General features: G+C 40.1%; 1 protein-coding gene across 1 annotated transcript in view; it reads right to left on the bottom strand.

The window, feature by feature from the left end:
• The window catches only part of CHRNA5 (cholinergic receptor nicotinic alpha 5 subunit), a 28,065-nt gene extending 10,436 nt beyond the window's left edge, over positions 1–17,629 (bottom strand). Inside the window, exons 1-2 of the mRNA XM_027521180.1 lie at positions 17,334–17,629; positions 1,943–2,094 (exon numbers count right to left, since the gene is read on the bottom strand). Of these exons, the coding sequence (XP_027376981.1) occupies positions 1,943–2,094; positions 17,334–17,460 (279 nt within the window). The 5' untranslated portion in view covers positions 17,461–17,629. The remainder of the gene's footprint in view (positions 1–1,942; positions 2,095–17,333) is intronic.
• Positions 17,630–19,877: the final 2,248 nt, after the last annotated feature.

The following is a 19,877-nucleotide window of genomic DNA, read 5'->3' as shown; positions in this document are numbered from 1 at the left end:
TTCAGAATCAGACGCCTCCCCCCATACTCAGTGGTCAAGTCCTGTTCCTTCTTATATGTGGTCTTCTAACTTGCCTCTCAAGCTTCTAATCTTTCCCTCCTCAAAGCCATGTATTTGTATTAATCTTCCTAAAGTTCTGCTTTTACCATGTCTGTTACCCATCAGATCTCTCATTCACTCAGCATTTACTCTGTGCCAGACACCATGTTAGAAGAGACACAAGGACTAAGGCTCACTCTGCCTTAGTGAGGAGGCAGCACATGAGTGCCAGTCAGTGTAACTGGATCAGAGGAGAGACTGTCTTCAGAAGTTTGGATTTCAGAGTCTGACAGACGAATTTGGCCTTGCAGGAAAAATGGCTTGTGCTGAGAAGGAAAGTCCCCCAAACAGCGACGGCAGGAGCAAAGGCACGGTGGCAGCCAGGTATCACTCGCCACCTCCTCTCCTGTCCAGTCACACCACTGATCTGAACCGCTCAACAAAAAGGCTTAGCATCACTTACGTAATCATACTGTTCCTTGTTATTAAAGTGCTTTCTTCTCTGCGTGCCAGATCCTATGCTTAGCACAAGGCCAGCTCAAGCACTCTGCCTTCTTTGATAGTCGCAGTCACCAAGATCTGAATAGCCAGATTTCTGTGACATCACGCTTTAGTACTGCAGTGTTCTACCCTTACTCCATTTACATGCTCACGATCCCAACTGGAAAGAAAGGTTGAAAGCAAGTCCTAGTAACTACATCCTACTTCCCTATTTTTAATTTATATTTAAAATCTCCCTGGATTGCCCTGCAAAGGATCAAGCACAGAATCCATATTGATTGATCTTTCTGGAAGGAATGAGGTGACCTATATTAATCAACAGACTTCAAAAACTGTATATCTTTTGATTCACCACCTTCCTTGCTTATTATGTACAAATATATTCATCATTGTCATTTATAATAGGAAAAATTGGGAACAATTTTACAAAAGTTTCTGCTATTATAAAAGAATGTTTAAAATAAATTATAAATTAAATATAGCCATTAAAAATTAATTTAAAGATTATGTATTAACATAAAAAATGTTCATCACATAACAATAGGGGAAAAAGTAGTAATCAAAATTATATCTAAAATAATATCACAATTTTATAACATACTCATAAAGAAAAAACTGGCAAGAAATACAACAAAACATGACCAGTGGTCACCTCTGGGTGGTAGAATTACAGTCAATTTTTGTTTTCTTATTTGTATTTTTTTGAACTTTCAAAACTCTTTCCAAAAACTATGCACTGCTTCTATAATCAGAAAATAAAGGCACACTTACATTATACACACCAACACACACACACACACACATACTTGTCAACTATTCTGGGAACACAACAGGGAAATATTGATTAATATGATCAGAACAAGAAGAAACTAGTTTGAAAATTAGTGTGAACCTTTTAGTTTAAAATAGAAAGAATCTCTTGACAACAAAAACAAGTTTATGAAGAGAATTTACTTCCTGGTAAATCTCACATGAAACGATCTCAGAAACGTTGTAAGTGTGATACTGAAGCAATAATCTGTTGAGATCCTTTTTGGTTCTAAAAATCTACAACTCTAACTCTTGGATTTTTTCTTTTAAAATTTTGATCTTTTGGTCATATTTTTAAAACACATTTAAGGAGAAACTTCCATATAAAATATTTAATCACTTCGAATTTATTAAGAATAGGCCTATTTTAATCACCAAATGAGATAAAATGATTTCTAAACTCTACCAGATTACATAAACATACAGTATTCCTGTGTCTGCGGTGTAATCATTGTTTTTCCCTGGTGAGCTCCTTGAGGACAACGGCCGTGTTCATTCACCCGTTATCTCTGTGGCCTGGCACGGGCTTGCGTGCACAAGACGCTCTGCATAAACCTGTGTGAGACGAATACATAATGACGTGCACACCTACCACATCCACTAACTGAGATATTGCGAGGCCGAACTTTATTTTTATTCTGTCATTCAGGTGTTCCACAGGACGAACCCATCTTTCGTAGTCTTGAAATAAATCCTTAAACAAACTATCTTCGTGTTTGGCAACAACGGATGGTTCAGCTAATCCTGTACAACAAATTTTTAGAAGTTAGTGGATTGGCTTCTCTCCCACGAAACACATAGACTTTTAAAAAGTTCAGCGTTACCAATGAACCAAAGGGGGCGACAGAGGATGAGATGGTTGGATGGCATCATCGACTCAAAGGACATGAGTTTGAGCAAACTCTGGGAGATAGTGAAGGACAGGGAAGCCTGCATGCTGCAGTCCATGGGGTCACAAAGAGTTGGACACGACTGAGCGACTGAACAACAACAAAGTATTATTTAGGCTATTGACATAGGAGATTTTAATATAAAATATTAATATAAATGTTTGTGATCCAGGAGGGACACTCTGGCTCAGATATATTTCTTAGTTAAATCAGATTATTCACATGGAAATATGCTGAGTTCCATAAGAAGCATTCAGTACTTAACACAGAGTAATTTAAAATCTAAGTAACAAAAGCTTTTAAATTACCAGGGCTGGGGGGTTGCTTGTCATAAAACTCCAAACCTAGAAAACAGATGTATTAAAATGTATTGGTAAACTGGTGCCAGTGGTAAAGAACCCACCTGTCAATGCAGAAGACATAAGAGACGTGCTTCAATCCCTGAGTCTGGAAGATCCCTGGAAAAGGAAATTGCAACCCACTCCAGTATTCTTGCCTGCAGAAACCCATGGACAAAGGAGCCTGGCAGGCTATAGTCCATTCGGTTGCAAAGAGTCGGATACGACTAAGCAACTTAGCATGCAGCATAAATATAAAATAAACCTGCTTTAATTTGTTGTTGTTGTTCAGTCACTATGTCGTATCCAACTCCTTGAGACCCCATGAACTGTATGCTTTAATTTAAATGCACTTAATATATACAAACACATAAATATTGAGTAAATTATTCAGCTTTGTCATATCTTTGCTACACATTGTATACAATTACCTTAGGGTTCAAGACTTAAAAAAAAAAAAAAGACAAAATTTTAAAAGTTTGAGATGCCATAGCCAAAGATTAATTAGATTTATGGATCATAGTAATGTTTACACTTCTACTGAGTTTAAATATGTCTCTTTAAAGAAATGGGTTTTTAGTGTTTTATGGACACTGGAGTGTATCTGTTAGGAAATGTGGAATCCGTGAAATTCAAGGATGATATTTACTCAAAACTCATGATTTTACAAAGAAAAAACACTTATTTAAAACAAAATGTCAATGGCTTGTTTATCATAAAGTATATATTGCAGGTTTGGAGTAGCTAGTGTTGATCTTTCTCTAACCTGAAAAAATGATTTGACAGAAAATTAGCACTTTCACAAAATCTCTTTTTGTTATGAGAGACCATGTTTTCTATGTAGAGCTATTAAAAAGTATCTAGTTATTTTAGCTAGAGGAAATCCATCCTCTGATTTTCTCTCACTGCCTATTCCTTAATTAATAGAGCAGCTCAGTCTTCAGAGTTTATGTCTTCTTCCCTAGGCTATTTAAGATCTTTGATTTAACCTATAAATACCATAAGTTTGTGCCACGCCTCTGTAAAAGTCTCCTGCTGAAATGCACAGTATTGGAGCTACTGCAATTCAATTAGAATATTATACACGAAGGAGTCATTCTCTGTAATGTTTAAAAGCTGTTAATTTCAGAGGTTAAAGTTAAAATAGCATTATTGACCAGTTTCTCCTATTCTAATTCTATTTTAAAATGTTATAGTCTCTGAAACACCAAAACTTTAAGGTTGTTTAAAAGACAGCGATAACACTCTGATGGGATTGGGTAAATATTGGATGGTCATGTATATCATGTGTATAGTGAAAACATCTATGCCAGGCACTGAATTTCTGAGAGACTTTTCAGAACCATGAGGTTTGTGTCCAGAAATGCTGTTGAGGGAAGTTCCTTTTCCATTTTAGGTTATTACAAGATACCGTGTCTAGTTCCCTGTGCTATACAGTAGGTCCTAAAAAACTTTTTTAATGTTTTTTAATAGCATCTAAGAAAACTTTTCTCCTTTGCTTTTCGCTTCTCTTCTTTTCACAGCTATTTGTAAGGCCTCCCCAGACAGCCATCTTGCTTTTTTGCATTTCTTTTCCATGGGGATGGTCTTGATCCCTGTCTCCTGTACAATGTCACGAACCTCATTCCATAGTTCATCAGGCACTCTATCTATCAGATCTAGGCCCTTAAATCTATTTCTCACTTCCACTGTATAATCATAAGGGATCTGATTTAGGTCATACCTGAATGGTCTAGTGGTTTTCTCTACTTTCTTCAATTTAAGTCTGAATTTGGTAATAAGGAGTTCATGATCTGAGCCACAGTCAGCTCCTGGTCTTGTTTTGGCTGACTGTATAGAGCTTCTCCATCTTTGGCTGCAAAGAAAATAATCAATCTGATTTTGGTGTTGACCATCTGGTGATGTCCATGTGTAGAGCCTTCTCTCGTGTTGTTGAAAGAGGGTGTTTGTTATGACCAGTGCATTTTCTTGGCAAAACTCTACTAGTCTTTGTCCTGCTTCATTCCATATTCCAAGGCCAAATTTGCCTGTCACTCCAGGTGTTTCTTGACTTCCTACTTTTGCATTCCAGTCCCCTATAATGAAAAGGACATCTTTTTTGGGTGTTAGTTCTAAAAGGTCTTGTAGGTCTTCATAGAACCGTTCAACTTCAGCTTCTTCAGCGTTACTGGTTGGGGCATAGACTTGGATTGCTGTGATACTGAATGGTTTGCCTTGGAAACGAACAGAGATCATTCTGTCATTTTTGAGATTGCATCCAAGTACTTTGTTTCGGACTCTTTTGTTGACCATGATGGCTACTCCATTTCTTCTGAGGGATTCCTGCCCACAGTAGTAGATATAATGGTCATCTGAGTTAAATTCACCCATTCCAGTCCATTTAGTTTGCTGATTCCTAGAATGTCGACATTCACTCTTGCCATCTTTTGTTTGACCACTTCCAATTTGCCTTGATTCATGGACCTGACATTCCAGGTTCCTATGCAATATTGCTCTTTACAGCATCGGACCTTGCTTCTATCACCAGTCACATCCACAGCTGGGTATTGTTTTTGCTTTGGCTCCATCCCTTCATTCTTTCTGGAGTTATTTCTCCACTGATCTCCAGTAGCATACTGGGCACCTACTGACCTGGGGAGTTCCTCTTTCAGTATCCTATCATTTTGCCTTTTCATACTGTTCATGGGGTTCTCAAGGCAAGAATACTGAAGTGTTTGCCATTCCCTTCTCCAGTGGATCACATTCTGTCAGAGTTCCAAAGAACAGCAAGAAGAGATAAGAAAGCCTTCCTCAGCGATCAGTGCAAAGAAATAGAGGAAAACAACAGAATGGGAAAGACTAGAGATCTCTTCAAGAAAATTAGAGATACCAAGGGAACATTTCATGCAAAGATGGGCTCCATAAAGGACAGAAATGGTATGGACCTAACAGAAGCAGAAGATATTAAGAAGAGGTGGCAAGAATACACAGAAGAACTGTACAAAAAAGATCTACATGACCCAGATAATCATGATGGTGTGATCACTGACCTAGAGCCAGACATCCTGGAATGTGAAGTCAAGTGGGCCTTAGAAAGCATCACTACAACCAAAGCTAGTGGAGGTGATGGAATTCCAGTTGAGCTATTTCAAATACTGAAAGATGATGCTGTAAAAGTGCTGCACTCAATATGCCAGCAAATTTGGAAAACTCAGCAGTGGCCACAGTACTGGAAAAGGTCAGTTTTCATTCCAATCCCAAAGAAAGGCAATGCCAAAGAATGCTCAAACTACCACACAATTGCACTCATCTCACATGCTAGTAAAGTAATGCTCAAAATTTCCAAGCCAGGCTTCAGCAATACACGAACCGTGAACTTCCTGACGTTCAAGCTGGTTTTAGAAAAGGCAGAGGAACTAGAGGTCAAATTGCCAACATCCGCTGGATCATGGAAAAAGCAAGAGAGTTCCATAAAAACATCTATTTCTGCTTTATTGACTATGCCAAAGCCTTTGACTGTGTGGATCACAATAAACTGTGGAAAATTCTGAAAGAGATGGGCATACCAGACCACCTGACCTGCCTCTTGAGAAATTTGTAGGCAGGTCAGGAAGCAACAGTTAGAACTGTACATGGAACAACAGACTGGTTCCAAATAGGAAAGGGAGTACGTCAAGGCTGTATATTGCCACCGTGCTTATTTAACTTATATGCTGAGTACATCATGAGAAACGCTGGACAGGAAGAAACACAAGCTGGAATCAAGATTGCCGGGAGAAATATCAATAACCTCAGATATGCAGATGACACCACTCTTATGGCAGAAAGTGAAGAGGAACTAAAAAGCCTCTTGATGAAAGTGAAAGTGGAGAGTGAAAAAGTTGGCTTAAAGCTCAACATTCAGAAAACGAAGATCATGGCATCCGGTCCCATCACTTCATGGGAAATAGATGGGGAAACAGTGGAAACAGTGTCAGACTGTATTTTTGGGGGCTCCAAAATCACTGCAGATGGTGATTGCAGCCATGAAATTAAAAGACGCTTACTCCTCGGAAGGAAAGTTATGACCAACCTAGATAGCATATTCAAAAGCAGAGACATTACTTTGCCAACAAAGGTCTGTCTAGTCAAGGCTATGGTTTTTCCTGCGGTCATGTATGGATGTGAGAGTTGGACTGTGAAGAAGGCTGAGCACCGAAGAATTGATGCTTTTGAACTGTGGTGTTGGAGAAGACTCTTGAGAGTCCCTTGGACTGCAAGGAGATCCAACCAGTCCATTCTGAAGGAGATCAGCCCTGGGATATCTTTGGAAGGAATGATGCTAAAGCTGAAACTCCACTACTTTGGTCACCTCATGTGAAGAGTTGACTCATTGGAAAAGACTCTGATGCTGGGAGGGATTGGGGGCAGGAGGAGAAGGGGACGACAGAGGATGAGATGGCTGGATGGCATCACTGACTCGATGGACGTGAGTCTGGGTGAACTCCGGGAGTTGGTGATGGACAGGGAGGCCTGGTGTGCTGCGATTCATGGGGTCGCAAAGAGTTGGACACGACTGAGCAACTGGACTGAACTGAACTGAAGGAAACTTTGTCTTAGGGGAAAAAAAATACTAACTCGAATTGCCACCTTAAATTTTGTTTGAAAGGAAGTAGATAGGGTATAAATAAATAAAATGATAATCATTCTACTTAATGGGAACCCTTAAGGTGCTACCTTGTGAACACCTTCTCAGTACATCCAATACTAGAAATAACAGTTTCCTAGTTCAATGTTACAGAAATGATAGGTGCAAAGGTCCATGGTATTTTAGCACAGAAACTTAATGGTGCACTCACACTCTACTTAGAGGCTATGTTTCTTCATCTGGTTCTAAGTGTTTTCAGTTTATACTGCTCATAAACCCCAAAATATTAAGAAGGAGATGATCCAGCACATCCCCTTACTTAACAAATGAGGATATAGACCAGAAAGGCCAGCGCTACAGAGCTCATCAGCGGCAGAGCTCAGCTCCCCGCAGCCTCTTCCTCTTTCCACATTAACTTCTTCCACCTCATGACAACTGGAAAAGAGGTTTAAGGTTATATCCCCTGACAGCTCAAGCCCCACCAATGTTTGCTCATTCATTCAACAAACATTTAACAGAATATGCCTTGTATCAGGCACTATGCCAAATGCTGGAAATGCACTAGTACTCAAAGACAGGTAAATCCACATTTACCATCTAGTAGTAAGGACTGATTCAGAAAATGTGATACTATATATAAGCTAACTTCTATAGAAACTGAATCAAACTAAAAAATTATTTTTAAAAATTTGTTGTGAATAATTAACATTTGCTCATCCTACCCAAAATAAATACTTTAAAGCAATCACTTTCAACCTAGGTTCCTAGGAATCCTGTGGCAATTACTATACAGAAAGTACCCTACATATGAATGAGTTCTGTTCTGAGGGTGTACTCATAAGTCAAATTTGTTCGTAAGTCTAACAAAGTTAGCCTAGATATCCAACTAACACAGCTGAATAGTACTGTACTGAGTAGGTTTATAATACTTTGCACACAAATAATACATAAGAAACAAACACAAAAAATAAAATATTTTTCATCTTAGAGTACCTTGAAAATATAGAAGTACAGTACAACAGTTGGCATACAGGGGCACGTTCACATCTTAAAAGTTCACAACCTGAAGGTTCATATGTAAGGGACTTACTGTATTGCTCTGCACTATTTTTCAATTGTGTCACATAAATCGTGGGTCTCCAGGAAACCAATGTCCTGGAATGCAGGAATCATTTCTTTAGTTTGGCATTCCTACAGCATTATACTTAGTGCTGATCACAGTACTAAGTTAAGAGTAGCTTTTCTTCCCTTACTACTTAAAGAGAGAAACAGGAGAAATAATTTGTAAATTATACATCTGACAAGGGACTTGAATAATAAAAGACTCAATAACCTAATCAATTTAAAAACAGATAGTTCAGTTCAGTTCAGTCACTCAGTCGTGTCCAACTCTTTGCAATCCTATGGACTGCAGCACGCCAGACTTTCCTGTCCGATACCAACTCCTGGAGCTTGCTCAAACTCATGTCCATCGAGTCAGTGATACCATCTAACCATCTCATCCTGTGTTGTCCCTTTCTCCTCCTGCCTTCAATCTTTCCCAGCATTAGGGTCTTTTCCAATCAATTGGCTCTTTACATCAGGTGGCCAAAGTATTGGAGTTTCAGCTTCAGCATCAGTCCTTCCTTTTCCTGAATATTCAGGACTGATTTGCTTTAGGATTGACTGGTTTGATCTCCTTGCAGTCCAAGGGACTCTCAAGAGTCAATTCTTCAGCACTCAGCTTTCTTCATAGTTCAACTCTCACATCCATACATGACTACTGGAAAAACCATAGCTTTGACTAGATGGACCTTTGTTGGCAAAGTAATTTCTCTGTTTTTTAATATGCTGTCTAGTTTGGTCATTGCTTTTCCTCCAAGGAGCAAGTGAAAGAAAGGCCAATAATTACACGAAAAGATGTTCAAAACCTTTAGCCATGAGATACCATGTCATACCCCCTAAGATGGCTATAATAAGTAATACAGATAATAACATGTTTTTTGGTTAAAATGTGGAGAAATTGGGACCCTTAAAGCTATGCTTTTTCTAGTAGTCATTTACAAATGTGAGAGCTGGACAATAAAAAAGGCTGAGTACCAAAGAACTGATGCCTTTGAACAGTGGTGCTGGGTAAGACTCTTGAGAGTCTCCTGGACAGCAAGGAGATCAAACCAGTCAATCCTAAAGCAAATCAGTCCTGAATATTCAGGAAAAGGAAGGACTGATGCTGAAGCTGAAGCTCCAATACTTTGGCCACCTGATGTAAGGAGCCAATTGATTGGAAAAGACCCTAATGCTGGGAAAGATTGAAGGCAGGAGGAGAAGGGGCTGACAGAGGATGAGATGGTTGGATGGCATCACCAACTCAATGGACATGAGTTTGAGCAAACTCTGGGAGGTGGTAAAGGACAGGGAAGCCTGGTGTGATGCAGTCCATGGAGTTGCAAAGAGTCAGACACGACTGAGCGACTGAACAACAACCCCAGGTCCTAACAACATACTGGCACAGAGCAGATGGTCTGTGTGTTGAATGCATACATGAACAGATGAAGAAGTTAATACCATCTGACAATTTCCATTTATTTCTAGTAATTCAGAATTTCATCCTTGGTTGTGAAAGCAACTGTCACAAGAGCTACAGAAGTTCACTATTAAGGATTAAGAGTCCCACTAGACATCTTTTTAAAGGTAGAGAGGCCTTGTGCTACTCAGATTTGAGTATGAAGAGAGGCAATATAACATGCTGGCTAAGAACTAGTAGATTTTAAGTCCACGAGTTGGGTTCTATCTATCCTCTAATACTTATTGTCTGACCTGGAGATATAACTTCTTTGCATATTAGTTTTATCATCTGTAAAACTGGTGTAAAACAATACCAACCTAATAAAGTTATTGTGAGGATTAAGGAAAACTGTGCCTGTAAGTGCCAGCACAGTCATTCTTATTCGCCTATAAATGACTGCTAAAGTAAGGATAACTGATAGACCTCAAAAGGCAAATACACTAAAGTACTATCACAAAGCAATTACTGCCTGTAGAGCTCTGATTTCTACATAAAACTTTCCTGATAGCCTAACAAAGATCATCTCCCCATAGAATACCACAGAAAATGGAAACTTGCAAAAAAAAAATAATGAAGGAATAACATATCTGTGGCACTGGGCACCCTCAACACTGCAATGACAGTTCAGTGAAAAGCTATCCTCAAGTCTCTACCCTTTACAGCTAATAATAATAATTAGAATACCAACCTACTAATAGCACATGAATCACATTATCTCAGAAAAACAAAGAGAACCTAGCAGTGAAACACACTAAAAGTAGGACAAGAATAAGAACAAAAAACTAATGGACAATTCTTCTGAAGTAGTTAAAAATATAATGACAGAAAAAACTAAATTGAATACATAAAAGGTACAATATGTATACTGTTATTAACTCTGTGAGACTGAAATTTGGGTTTCACAAATCCAGCTGTAACTCCTCAAGTAGCATTACTCTGGTATCGTCTCAAGTTTAAGGAATTAAAAGAATGACTTATCAAAAAAGTTTCACTTTTAAGTTACTTATTGAAACCACACATATTTTCAAAGAAATGTCAGCTTGATCCTTTAGTATGGTGATTAAGAAAGGATGCAAAACTGCAAAGCTGAAAACTGTGATTTGAATACTTGGCACCAGTAATTAGGTATTAAATTCATGTGTCCCCACTTTCTAACTTACTTAAATAAAACAAGACTATCTGTTGGAAAAATGTTGAAAATGTTTGGTGATGTTTTGGACTGTCACATGGAGGGGGTGGTGTGAGCAGTGGATGGAAGCCAGGGATGCTACCAAACATCCTGTTGGGCACGGTGTGTCTGTTGGTCACTTAGTCATGTACGACTCTGCGATCCCATGGGTTATAGCCTGCCAGGCTCCTCTGTCCATAGAATTCTCCAGGCAAGAATACTGGAGTGTGTTGCCATATCCATCTCCAGGGGATCTTCCTTACCCAGGAATTGAACCTGGGTCTCCCACGTTGCAGGCAGATTCTTTTCTATCTGAGCCACCAGTAGTGCACAGGACAGCCCCTGTGACAAAGATTTATCCAGCCCAAACTCAATAGTGTTGAGTAACGCTGTGTCAGACTTCAGGGCTGCAGCCATATTCTCATTTGCAGGGAGTGCCCTTCACATTGTGGGGTGTTCTCTGCACAGCCATACTGTTTAATAGTATGATCTGATGAAAGTAAATAAATATGCAAATTTGTCTTCAGTATGTCCCCCAGGAAGCCAGGCACCAGAGTTTTCTGCTCTACCTCTGGCACCAAGACTGACACAGGAAGCAGCCACTCAACATTTGCTGAATGAATGAAAGAATAAACTAAACTGGGTATCACATGTTAGGCTGTAATATACCAGAGTTGCAGCAGATGCCAAAGATTTAAGAAGAATCTTTAAGAATCACTGGTCTAACAGTAGCTAGAAGGCAGCAGAGGTAGAACTAGGACCCAGATTTGTCTCTGTTCTTCTCAAAATAATACTTTCATTACAAAAGTCACGTATGATCACTGTCAAGATTCCAACCAAAAGCACATGAAAAGTAGAAACTGTCCATTTCCTCCTCTTTATCTCCCTTTCTCCAAGGCTAGCCACTTTTAAGTTTGTTGTGTGGCCATCTTAAAATGCACTCACACACAGAGGAAGAACAAATGTTTTCTTTTTTAAGTTTTGCGACTTGCTTTTTTTTTCATTCAATTCTCTATGTCAATGTACATCCATCCATCTCCATGCTTTCTTCATAAGACATGAAGTGGTCTGGGTTATGGCTGTATCATAATTTATGTAAGCTCTCACCACTGGTAGGCATTTATACTGTGGTTAGCTTTTGATTATTTCTTACAATTCTACAATGAAAAAATGCTGTAGTTAACATACAAGTTAAATCCTTGTATTAATACAAGGACTTCCATGACACCTACTCTCAGAAGTAGAAGTGCTGAGTCAAGGGTACACGTTTTCAATTTTGCTGGTTACTGCCAATAGCTTTCCATTTCTTCTTTACAGGTCATCATAGAATGAAATAATATATCTAAAAAGTTTGTAAGAGTGATATATATTATATACCCTCAATTCATAATTAAGACATTCCTGGAGTAATCTTCCCCTACAAGTCTCCTTGTATTTTTTTAAGTTAACAAAAAGTGTCTTATATACTTTTTAAAAGATCCTCTCTGCTGCAGTCCAAAGAGGTCTATTTTAAGCAATAGCAAGGTAAAAAAGTGAACATAATCAACCATTTTGTAAATGAGAAGAAATGCATACTATATCCAACATTGTCAATGTGGCAAGTAGGCATGCTTACCAATCATTATTTTAAGTGTTATAAATGAAATGCAGAGGTTTTTTTTTTTTTACTCAAGGATTTTCATTATATTTTCTATTGATTTTTATCACAGAAGTATTGGATAAAGTTTCTCTGTAACTGATATGCTTTAGTAAACCTAATTTAACATCTTGCCCTGACTCTCAGAACACTGGCTGTAAGAAAATGACCTTAGGTGGTGTTAAATTTAGGTCTAGTCAATAGTTTTCAAAAAGAGACAACTTGCACACTTTAAAAGTTTAAGCATCATCATATTGAATAAATGCAGAGTTCACTATCGTAATTTGACACCACAAACCTCTCAACAGGCAATAAATATGTATTATGAGCTAATGTATTTCCAGTGTCATGAACTAAAACAGCCGCCAGAACATGAAGTTGCCTCAGCTCACTATAGCCTGTGTGACCTTGATAAGACTCTTGCAAAATTCCTCCTTAGGACTGTCCAAATATGAATGAGTAGTGGGGCCTGGGAGAAACATGAAAAAGGAAGATGGCTCTATTTGTTAGGCTGGTGGGATGGAGCTTACTTCTTATTAGTCTTCTCCTGTTTGGGCTACAGTTCATTGTAAATCCTCTATTTTCATAATTACTATCATTGCATCCTCTTGAGAATCCACCCACTTTCTATGAATGGGAAACTGTCTGCAACGTTGCTACGCAGTGTGTGGTACTCTGACCAGGAGCATTCACCACCCAGGCGCTTGTTAGAAATGCAGAAGCTCAGCCCATGTCTCTGAATCAGTGCTGCAATTCTAACATCCCCAGAAGATTCTTGTATGCATTAAAGTTTGAGAAGCCCTGGTATACAAGACTAAGAGCAGTGATTCTCAAGGGTGGGGAAAAAGGGAGACAATTTTGCTCCAAAGAACCATTTGACAATATCTGGAGATATTTTTCAGCGGGTACTACAGGCATCTTGTGGTCTGGGAAGATTCCACATGGCCGTGAGGCTCAGCCCATGTGCCATGAGCACTCTAGAGCCCATGCCCCGCAATGAGAAGCTACAGCGATGAGAAGCACTGCAATTGCAGAGAAGCCCCTGCTCGCCCCAACTAGGGACAACCCACGAGCAGCAATGAAGACCCAGCAGAGCCAAAAATAATTCATTAACTTTAAAAGGTTATATTGTTCTTTTTGTCAGAATTCAAATATTCATATTTAATTCCTATTTTTATTGGCAAAAGACTATAATTCTCCTTTAGAAGAAAGGAGCATGTGGTCACTGAATCAAACACCGTTAGAAGAAATGATATCAGGCGTCCCCAAAGTGGAAACAAAACATTTAAATTAAAATTTTAGTCACCAAGCAGAAAAAGACCGTTAAAAAGAATCTCTTCTGTCTTATTGCCATTATAAAACCACACCTTTGCCACTTTGGAGAGCAGTTTTATAGACGCATTTTGTAAACTTTTTTCCAAAAGGAATATTCACCAACTCTCATTGTCAAGACATGCTTATTTAATATTAAATTTAAAATTACATCTGAAAGAATTTAATTCCAATTTTTTAGGGAAGAAATGTAATGCTATTAGAGAAAAATGTTCTGTAGTGAAATTACGTATTAAAAAACTCATATCCTAATTATAAAAAATTACTTACTAGATCTAATTTGTACATTATAGGTCGAAAAATCCTTATTCTGACAAATGATTGAAAACCTTTTTAAGGTTCCATCAACAGGCTACATTTACAAACTCAGGTACTGAAACGTATCAGGAGATACACAAATAAAACCCTATCTTCCAGGTGCTCAGTCTAATCAGAGCATATTTAGCATTTGCAAGAAAACAAAAATAATTTTTATTTTCAATTAAACTGTGTGAAGAGTCTGTGTCCTTACATAATGCATCTCGACATTCTTTTGGATGTAATCATAATAATGCAGGAGCCTGGTAGGCTGCAGTCCATGGGGTCGCTAAGAGTCGGACACGACTGAGCGACTTCACTTTCACTTTTCACTTTCATGCATTGGAGAAGGAAATGGCAACCCACTCCAGTATTCCTGCCTGGAGAATCCCAGGGACGGGGGAGCCTGGTGGGCTGCCATCTATGAGGTTGCACAGAGTTGGACACAACTGAAGCGATTTAGCAGCAGCAGCAGCAGCAATCATAATAAAAGTAAAGAGGACAGTCACTATATGTGTATTTTATTAGCTTCTTAATATGTTAATGAAAATGACTAAAGGTGAGGAGAAAAAAATCTTTCATAGCTCTCATTTTCCACAATATAATTATTTTATTTCCCTTTGAATGAAACAGAACTCAGTCACTACAAATAAAGTTTCAACCACTGAAAATGTCTCACAACTATACAGCTAAGAAATATAACTGACCAATGACTAATTTCCATAAATCCCTCTCCTAATCAGGGTCGGGTTGGTTTAAAAGGTTTATATTCTTTTAATGTACTAGGTTAATTATCTACTCTTTAATATAGACAAAATTGCCTCCTGAGACTCTTTCATAGCTCCGTGACCTTCCACCAGTTAAATAAGTATGGCAGCTGGCAGACCAGACATTTTCTTTTCCTAGAGACTGGCTCTCAGGAAACCACAAGGAAGAGTTATTAAGGTCCTAGGATGAATATGAAAACAATAAAATGTAAATGTAAAATTAATTATGATTGGAAGCACCTGAAATCTATTATCACTTTCTAATTTTAAAGATGGAGAAATAATGGTTCAGTAAGGTCAAGCAATATGCCCAAGGAAACACAGCAAATTAATGGAGTACTTCTGGGGCTTCTGTGGTGGCTCAGCTGGTAAACAATCCACCTGCAATGTGGGAGACCTGAGTTTGATCCCTGGGTTGGGAAGATCCCCTGGAGAAGGAAATAATGGCTGCCCACTCCGGTATTCTAGTACCCTGGCCTGGAGAATTCCATGGACTGTATGGGGTCGCAAAGAGTCGGACACGACTGAGTGACTTTCACTTTCTGCAGTTTTACACAAAAGCATATAAATTAGCCAGTGTGCAATTCCATTGTCTTTTCAACATTACTCTTCAAATGATCACGTGCTAAAAGCAACAGTTTCTTGGAATTTTAGAGCTAGAGAGGGAAGCCTTTAATGCTCACTCATCTTACAGATGAGGAAACTGATATCCAGAGAGATCTTACTGTTCCATCGTTCATCCACCAACATTTACTGAACTGCTACAATAAGCTAGGTCTTAAGAGATACAAAGATACACAGGATAAGATCACAGTTCTTAAGAAGCTCATGTGGGACCAAGAGAAAAAATATATATATAAATGTAACACAACATGATAGTTATCCACTTTCTCCAAAAGGCATAGAGACTACTATTTTCTAGTGTCAGGCACAGTGCTTGGCATTTCACGTGTATTATTTAATCCTGAAAACAACTGAGAGGTAAGCAGTATCATCCGTTTTTCAAAGGAGGAGGACAGCTGAGACAAGATTGTCCAAGTGAAGATACACAAGTGTCATAATTTGAACCCAGGTTTGCCTGTCTCCAAAATCACACTCCTTTCTTTCTGTTAAATTATGACACCTTCTGCACCAGATTTTATTTGTTTAAATCATCCTTCACCTAATTATTTCTCTACAGTCACTGTAAAGCAACACATGCTGCAATAAATAATTCTAGTCTTCAAGATTATCACTTCCTAGAATCAGGAATCAGAGTTTTAAAACCTTAAGGAAGGAAAGACAAGAAAAGGTTCTGCTTATACCCAAATAAAGTTTCCTTACTCATAAAAACTGAAATACTGGCGTAGTGAACTTCAGCTTTTATCTCCTGCTTAACGGAACATGTGCGTGTTAGTCGCTCAGTCGTGTCTGACTCTGCCACCCCATGGACTGTAGACTGCCAGGGTCCTGTCCATGGAATTCTCAAGGCAAGAATACTGGAGTGGGTAGCCATTCCCTTCTCCAGGCGATCACACTTACAGGCGCTCCATAAGCGATAGTATTTTTTCTTCAAGGTATTGAGAGGGCTGACAAACTTTCTAAAGCTTTCAATTTGAAAAAGTACTAAGCATTTTCTTTTGTTTCTATTCCTGTCCCAAACATTTTAAACTAGAGAAGGCTAGAAGAAAAAACTCTATTCCAAGATGCTAAGGAAGAATTCAGGATGGATATAGCTCTGCAGCCAAGTTAGTCCGCTCCCCAGTCTTACACAATTCACACTTTTCATCATCGGCAAAAGGAAAGATTTGAAACGCCAAGGGTCAAGTTAGAGGACAGGGACAAGCGGTAAATCAAATCAGATCAAATCCTAATCCCTAGTATTAAACCCAAGGAGCCTTGATGTGTGTGCGGGCGCAACGCTCAGTCGTGTTCGACTCTTTATTCACCCCACTTTATTCACAGTGGGGTGTTCGACCCCCCTTTATTCACAGGCAAGTATGAAGGAGCCTCCATACTCGTCTGAGAATAAAGTAACAACGTGGGAAACCCAGTTGAAACCAAGAAAGTAAAGCCCTGATGGATAAGGAGGGCATCTTTTATTGAAAAAGTTGTATCGAAGTATATATATACTAAGTCACCCAGACTGATGAGAGTCATGGAACAAAAGTCAAAGTGGCCTTTTCTCTACATTTAAATAAACACATCTGAGCATTTAGGCTGAAACCTCACTCCAAGCCCCCAGGAGAAGAATATAACCGCCCTCGGTTACAAGGTTTTCCGTGACGGCTGCAACCTCCGGGTACCGGCGTGGAGCTGCCCCGGCCGCCCCGAGGTCCCAGCCAGCCGCACTCCGCCCGCTCCGAGCCCCTCCGCCCGCTTCGAGGGCGAACGCCCCAGACCGCCCTCCGCCGCCCAGGCTCACCTCGGCGCACGCCGCCCCCCGCGCCCTCCGGACCCCAGCGCCCTGCGACCAGCTGGAAAGGGAGGAAGACCTGGAGCAGGAGGGGCCCGAGGCCGAGGACCCAGCGCCCCCACCCCGGCGCAGCCATCGACCAGGACCCTTGCGTCAACGCAGGGAGCCGCCACACGACGGTCGCGCGGGGAACGCGGACCCGAGAAACAGAACCGGGAGTGTGAGCTGGAGCCAAGTGCCAGCAGCTGCAGTAGACCCGGTGCTCCGCTCCTCCGCTGGCGCCAGGGTAACCTCCAGTCCCCGGCGGGTTTGGGCGGGCTCAGGGAGCGTGAGGAGACTCGGGAGCCTGGCCCCGCCCCAACCCCGCCCCACTACCTCTTGTCCCGCCCAAGCCCCGCCTCGTCCTGTCTGGCCCCGCCCCTCCAGCTCATAGCCCCGCCTCCATCCTGCCCAGTTGATCCCCAGACCCCGGGTTTTGGCCCCACCCTGCCTGTTCCTCTTTCAACAACACAAGCGAAGACTACACCAGAAGGTGAATACTGAAGTCGGATTGATTATATTCTTTGCAGCCAAAGATGGAGAAGCTCTATACAGTCAGCAAAAACAAGACCAGGAGCTGACAGTGGCTCAGATTATGAACTCCTTATTGTGAAATTCGGACTTAAATGGAAGGAAGTAGGGAAAACCACTAGACCATTCAGGTATGACCTAAATCAAATCCCTTATGATTATACAGTGGAAGTGACAAATAGATTCAAGGGATTAGACCTGATAGATAGTACCTGAAGAACTATGGACCGAGGTTCGTGACATTGTACAAGAGGCAGTGATCAAGACAATCCCCAAGAAAAAAAAAAATGCAAAAAGGCAAAATGGTTGTCTGAGGAGGCCTTACAAATAGCTGAGAAAAGAAAAGACGCAAAAGGCAAAGGAGAAAAGGAAAGATATACCCATTTGAATGCACAGTACCAAAGAATAGCAAGGAGAGTAAGAAAGCCTTTCTCAGCGATCAATGCAAAGAAATAGAGGAAAGCAATAGAATGGGAAAGACTAGAGATCTCTTCAAGAAAATTAGAGATACCAAGGGAACATTTCATGCAAAGATGGACACATTAAAGGACAGAAATGGTATGGACCTAACAGAAGCAGAAGATATTAAGCGGTGGCAAGAATACACAGAAAAACTATACAAAAAAGATCTTCACAACCATAGTTCTTCAGATAACCACAATGGTGTGATCACTCACCTAGAGCCAGACATCCTGGAATTCGAAGTCAGGTGGACCTTATGAAGCATCACTATGAACAAAGCTAGTGGAGGAAATAGCACTACAGTTGAGCTATTTCAAATCCTAAAAGATGATGCTGTGAAAGTGCTGCACTCAATATGCAGCAAATTTGGAAAACTCAGCAGTGACTACAGGACTGGAAAATATCTGTCATTCCAATCCCAAGAAAGGCAATGCCAAAAAATTCTCAAACTACCACACAATTGCACTCATCTCACACGCTAGTGAAGTAATGCTCAAAATTCTCCAAGCCAGGCTTCAACAGTTCATGAACCTTGGACTTCCAGATGTTCAAGCTGGATTTAGAAAAGACAGAGGAAGCAGAGATCAAATTGCCAACATCCGTTGGATCACCAAAAAAGCAAAAGAGTTCCAGAAAAACATCTACTTCAGCTGTATTACTACACAAAAGCCTTTGACTGTGTGGATCACAACACAAACTATGGAAAATTCTTCAATAGATGGGAATACCAGACTGCCTGACCTGCCTCCTGAGAAATCTGTATGCAGGTCAAGAAGCAACAGTTAGAACTGGACATGGAAAAACAGACTGGTTCCAAGTCTTAAAAGGAGTGCATCAAGGCTGTATATTGTCACCCTGCTTATTTAACTTATATGCAGAGTACATAACGAGAAAGGCTGGGCTGGAAGAAGCACAAGCTGGAATCAAGATTGCTGGGAGAAATATCAATAACCTCAGATATGCAGATAACATCACCCTTATGGCAGAAAGTAAAGAAGAACTAAAGAGCCTCTTGATGAAAGTGAAAGAGGGGAGTGAAAAAGTTGGCTTAAAATTCAACATTCAGAAAAGTAAGTTCATGACATCTGGTCCCATCACTTCATGGCAAATAGATGGGGAAACAATGGAAACAGTGGCAGATTTTATTTTAGGGGGCTCCAAAATCACTGCAGCCATGAAATTAAAAGACACTTGCTCCTTGAAAGAAAAGCTATGACCAACCTAGACAGCATATTAAAAAGCAGAGACATTACTTTGCCAGCAAAGGTCCGTCTAGTCAAGGCTCTGGTTTTTCCAGTAGTCATGTATGGATGTGAGAGTTGGGCTATGAAGAGAGCTGAGCACTGAAGAATTGATAATTTTGAACTGTGGTGTTGGAGAAGACTCTTGAGAGTCCCTTGGACTGCAAGGAGATCCAACCAGTCCATTCTAAAGGAAATCAGTCCTGAATATCCATTGGAAGGACTGATGCTGAAGCTGAAACTCCAATACTTTGGCCACCTGATGCGAAGAACTGACTCA

Source organism: Bos indicus x Bos taurus, chromosome 21, assembly GCF_003369695.1.
Source record: "Bos indicus x Bos taurus breed Angus x Brahman F1 hybrid chromosome 21, Bos_hybrid_MaternalHap_v2.0, whole genome shotgun sequence".
Taxonomy (NCBI): domain Eukaryota; kingdom Metazoa; phylum Chordata; class Mammalia; order Artiodactyla; family Bovidae; genus Bos; species Bos indicus x Bos taurus.
Note: the sequence above shows the minus strand (reverse complement) of the source record. Positions and strands in the feature narration are given on the sequence as shown.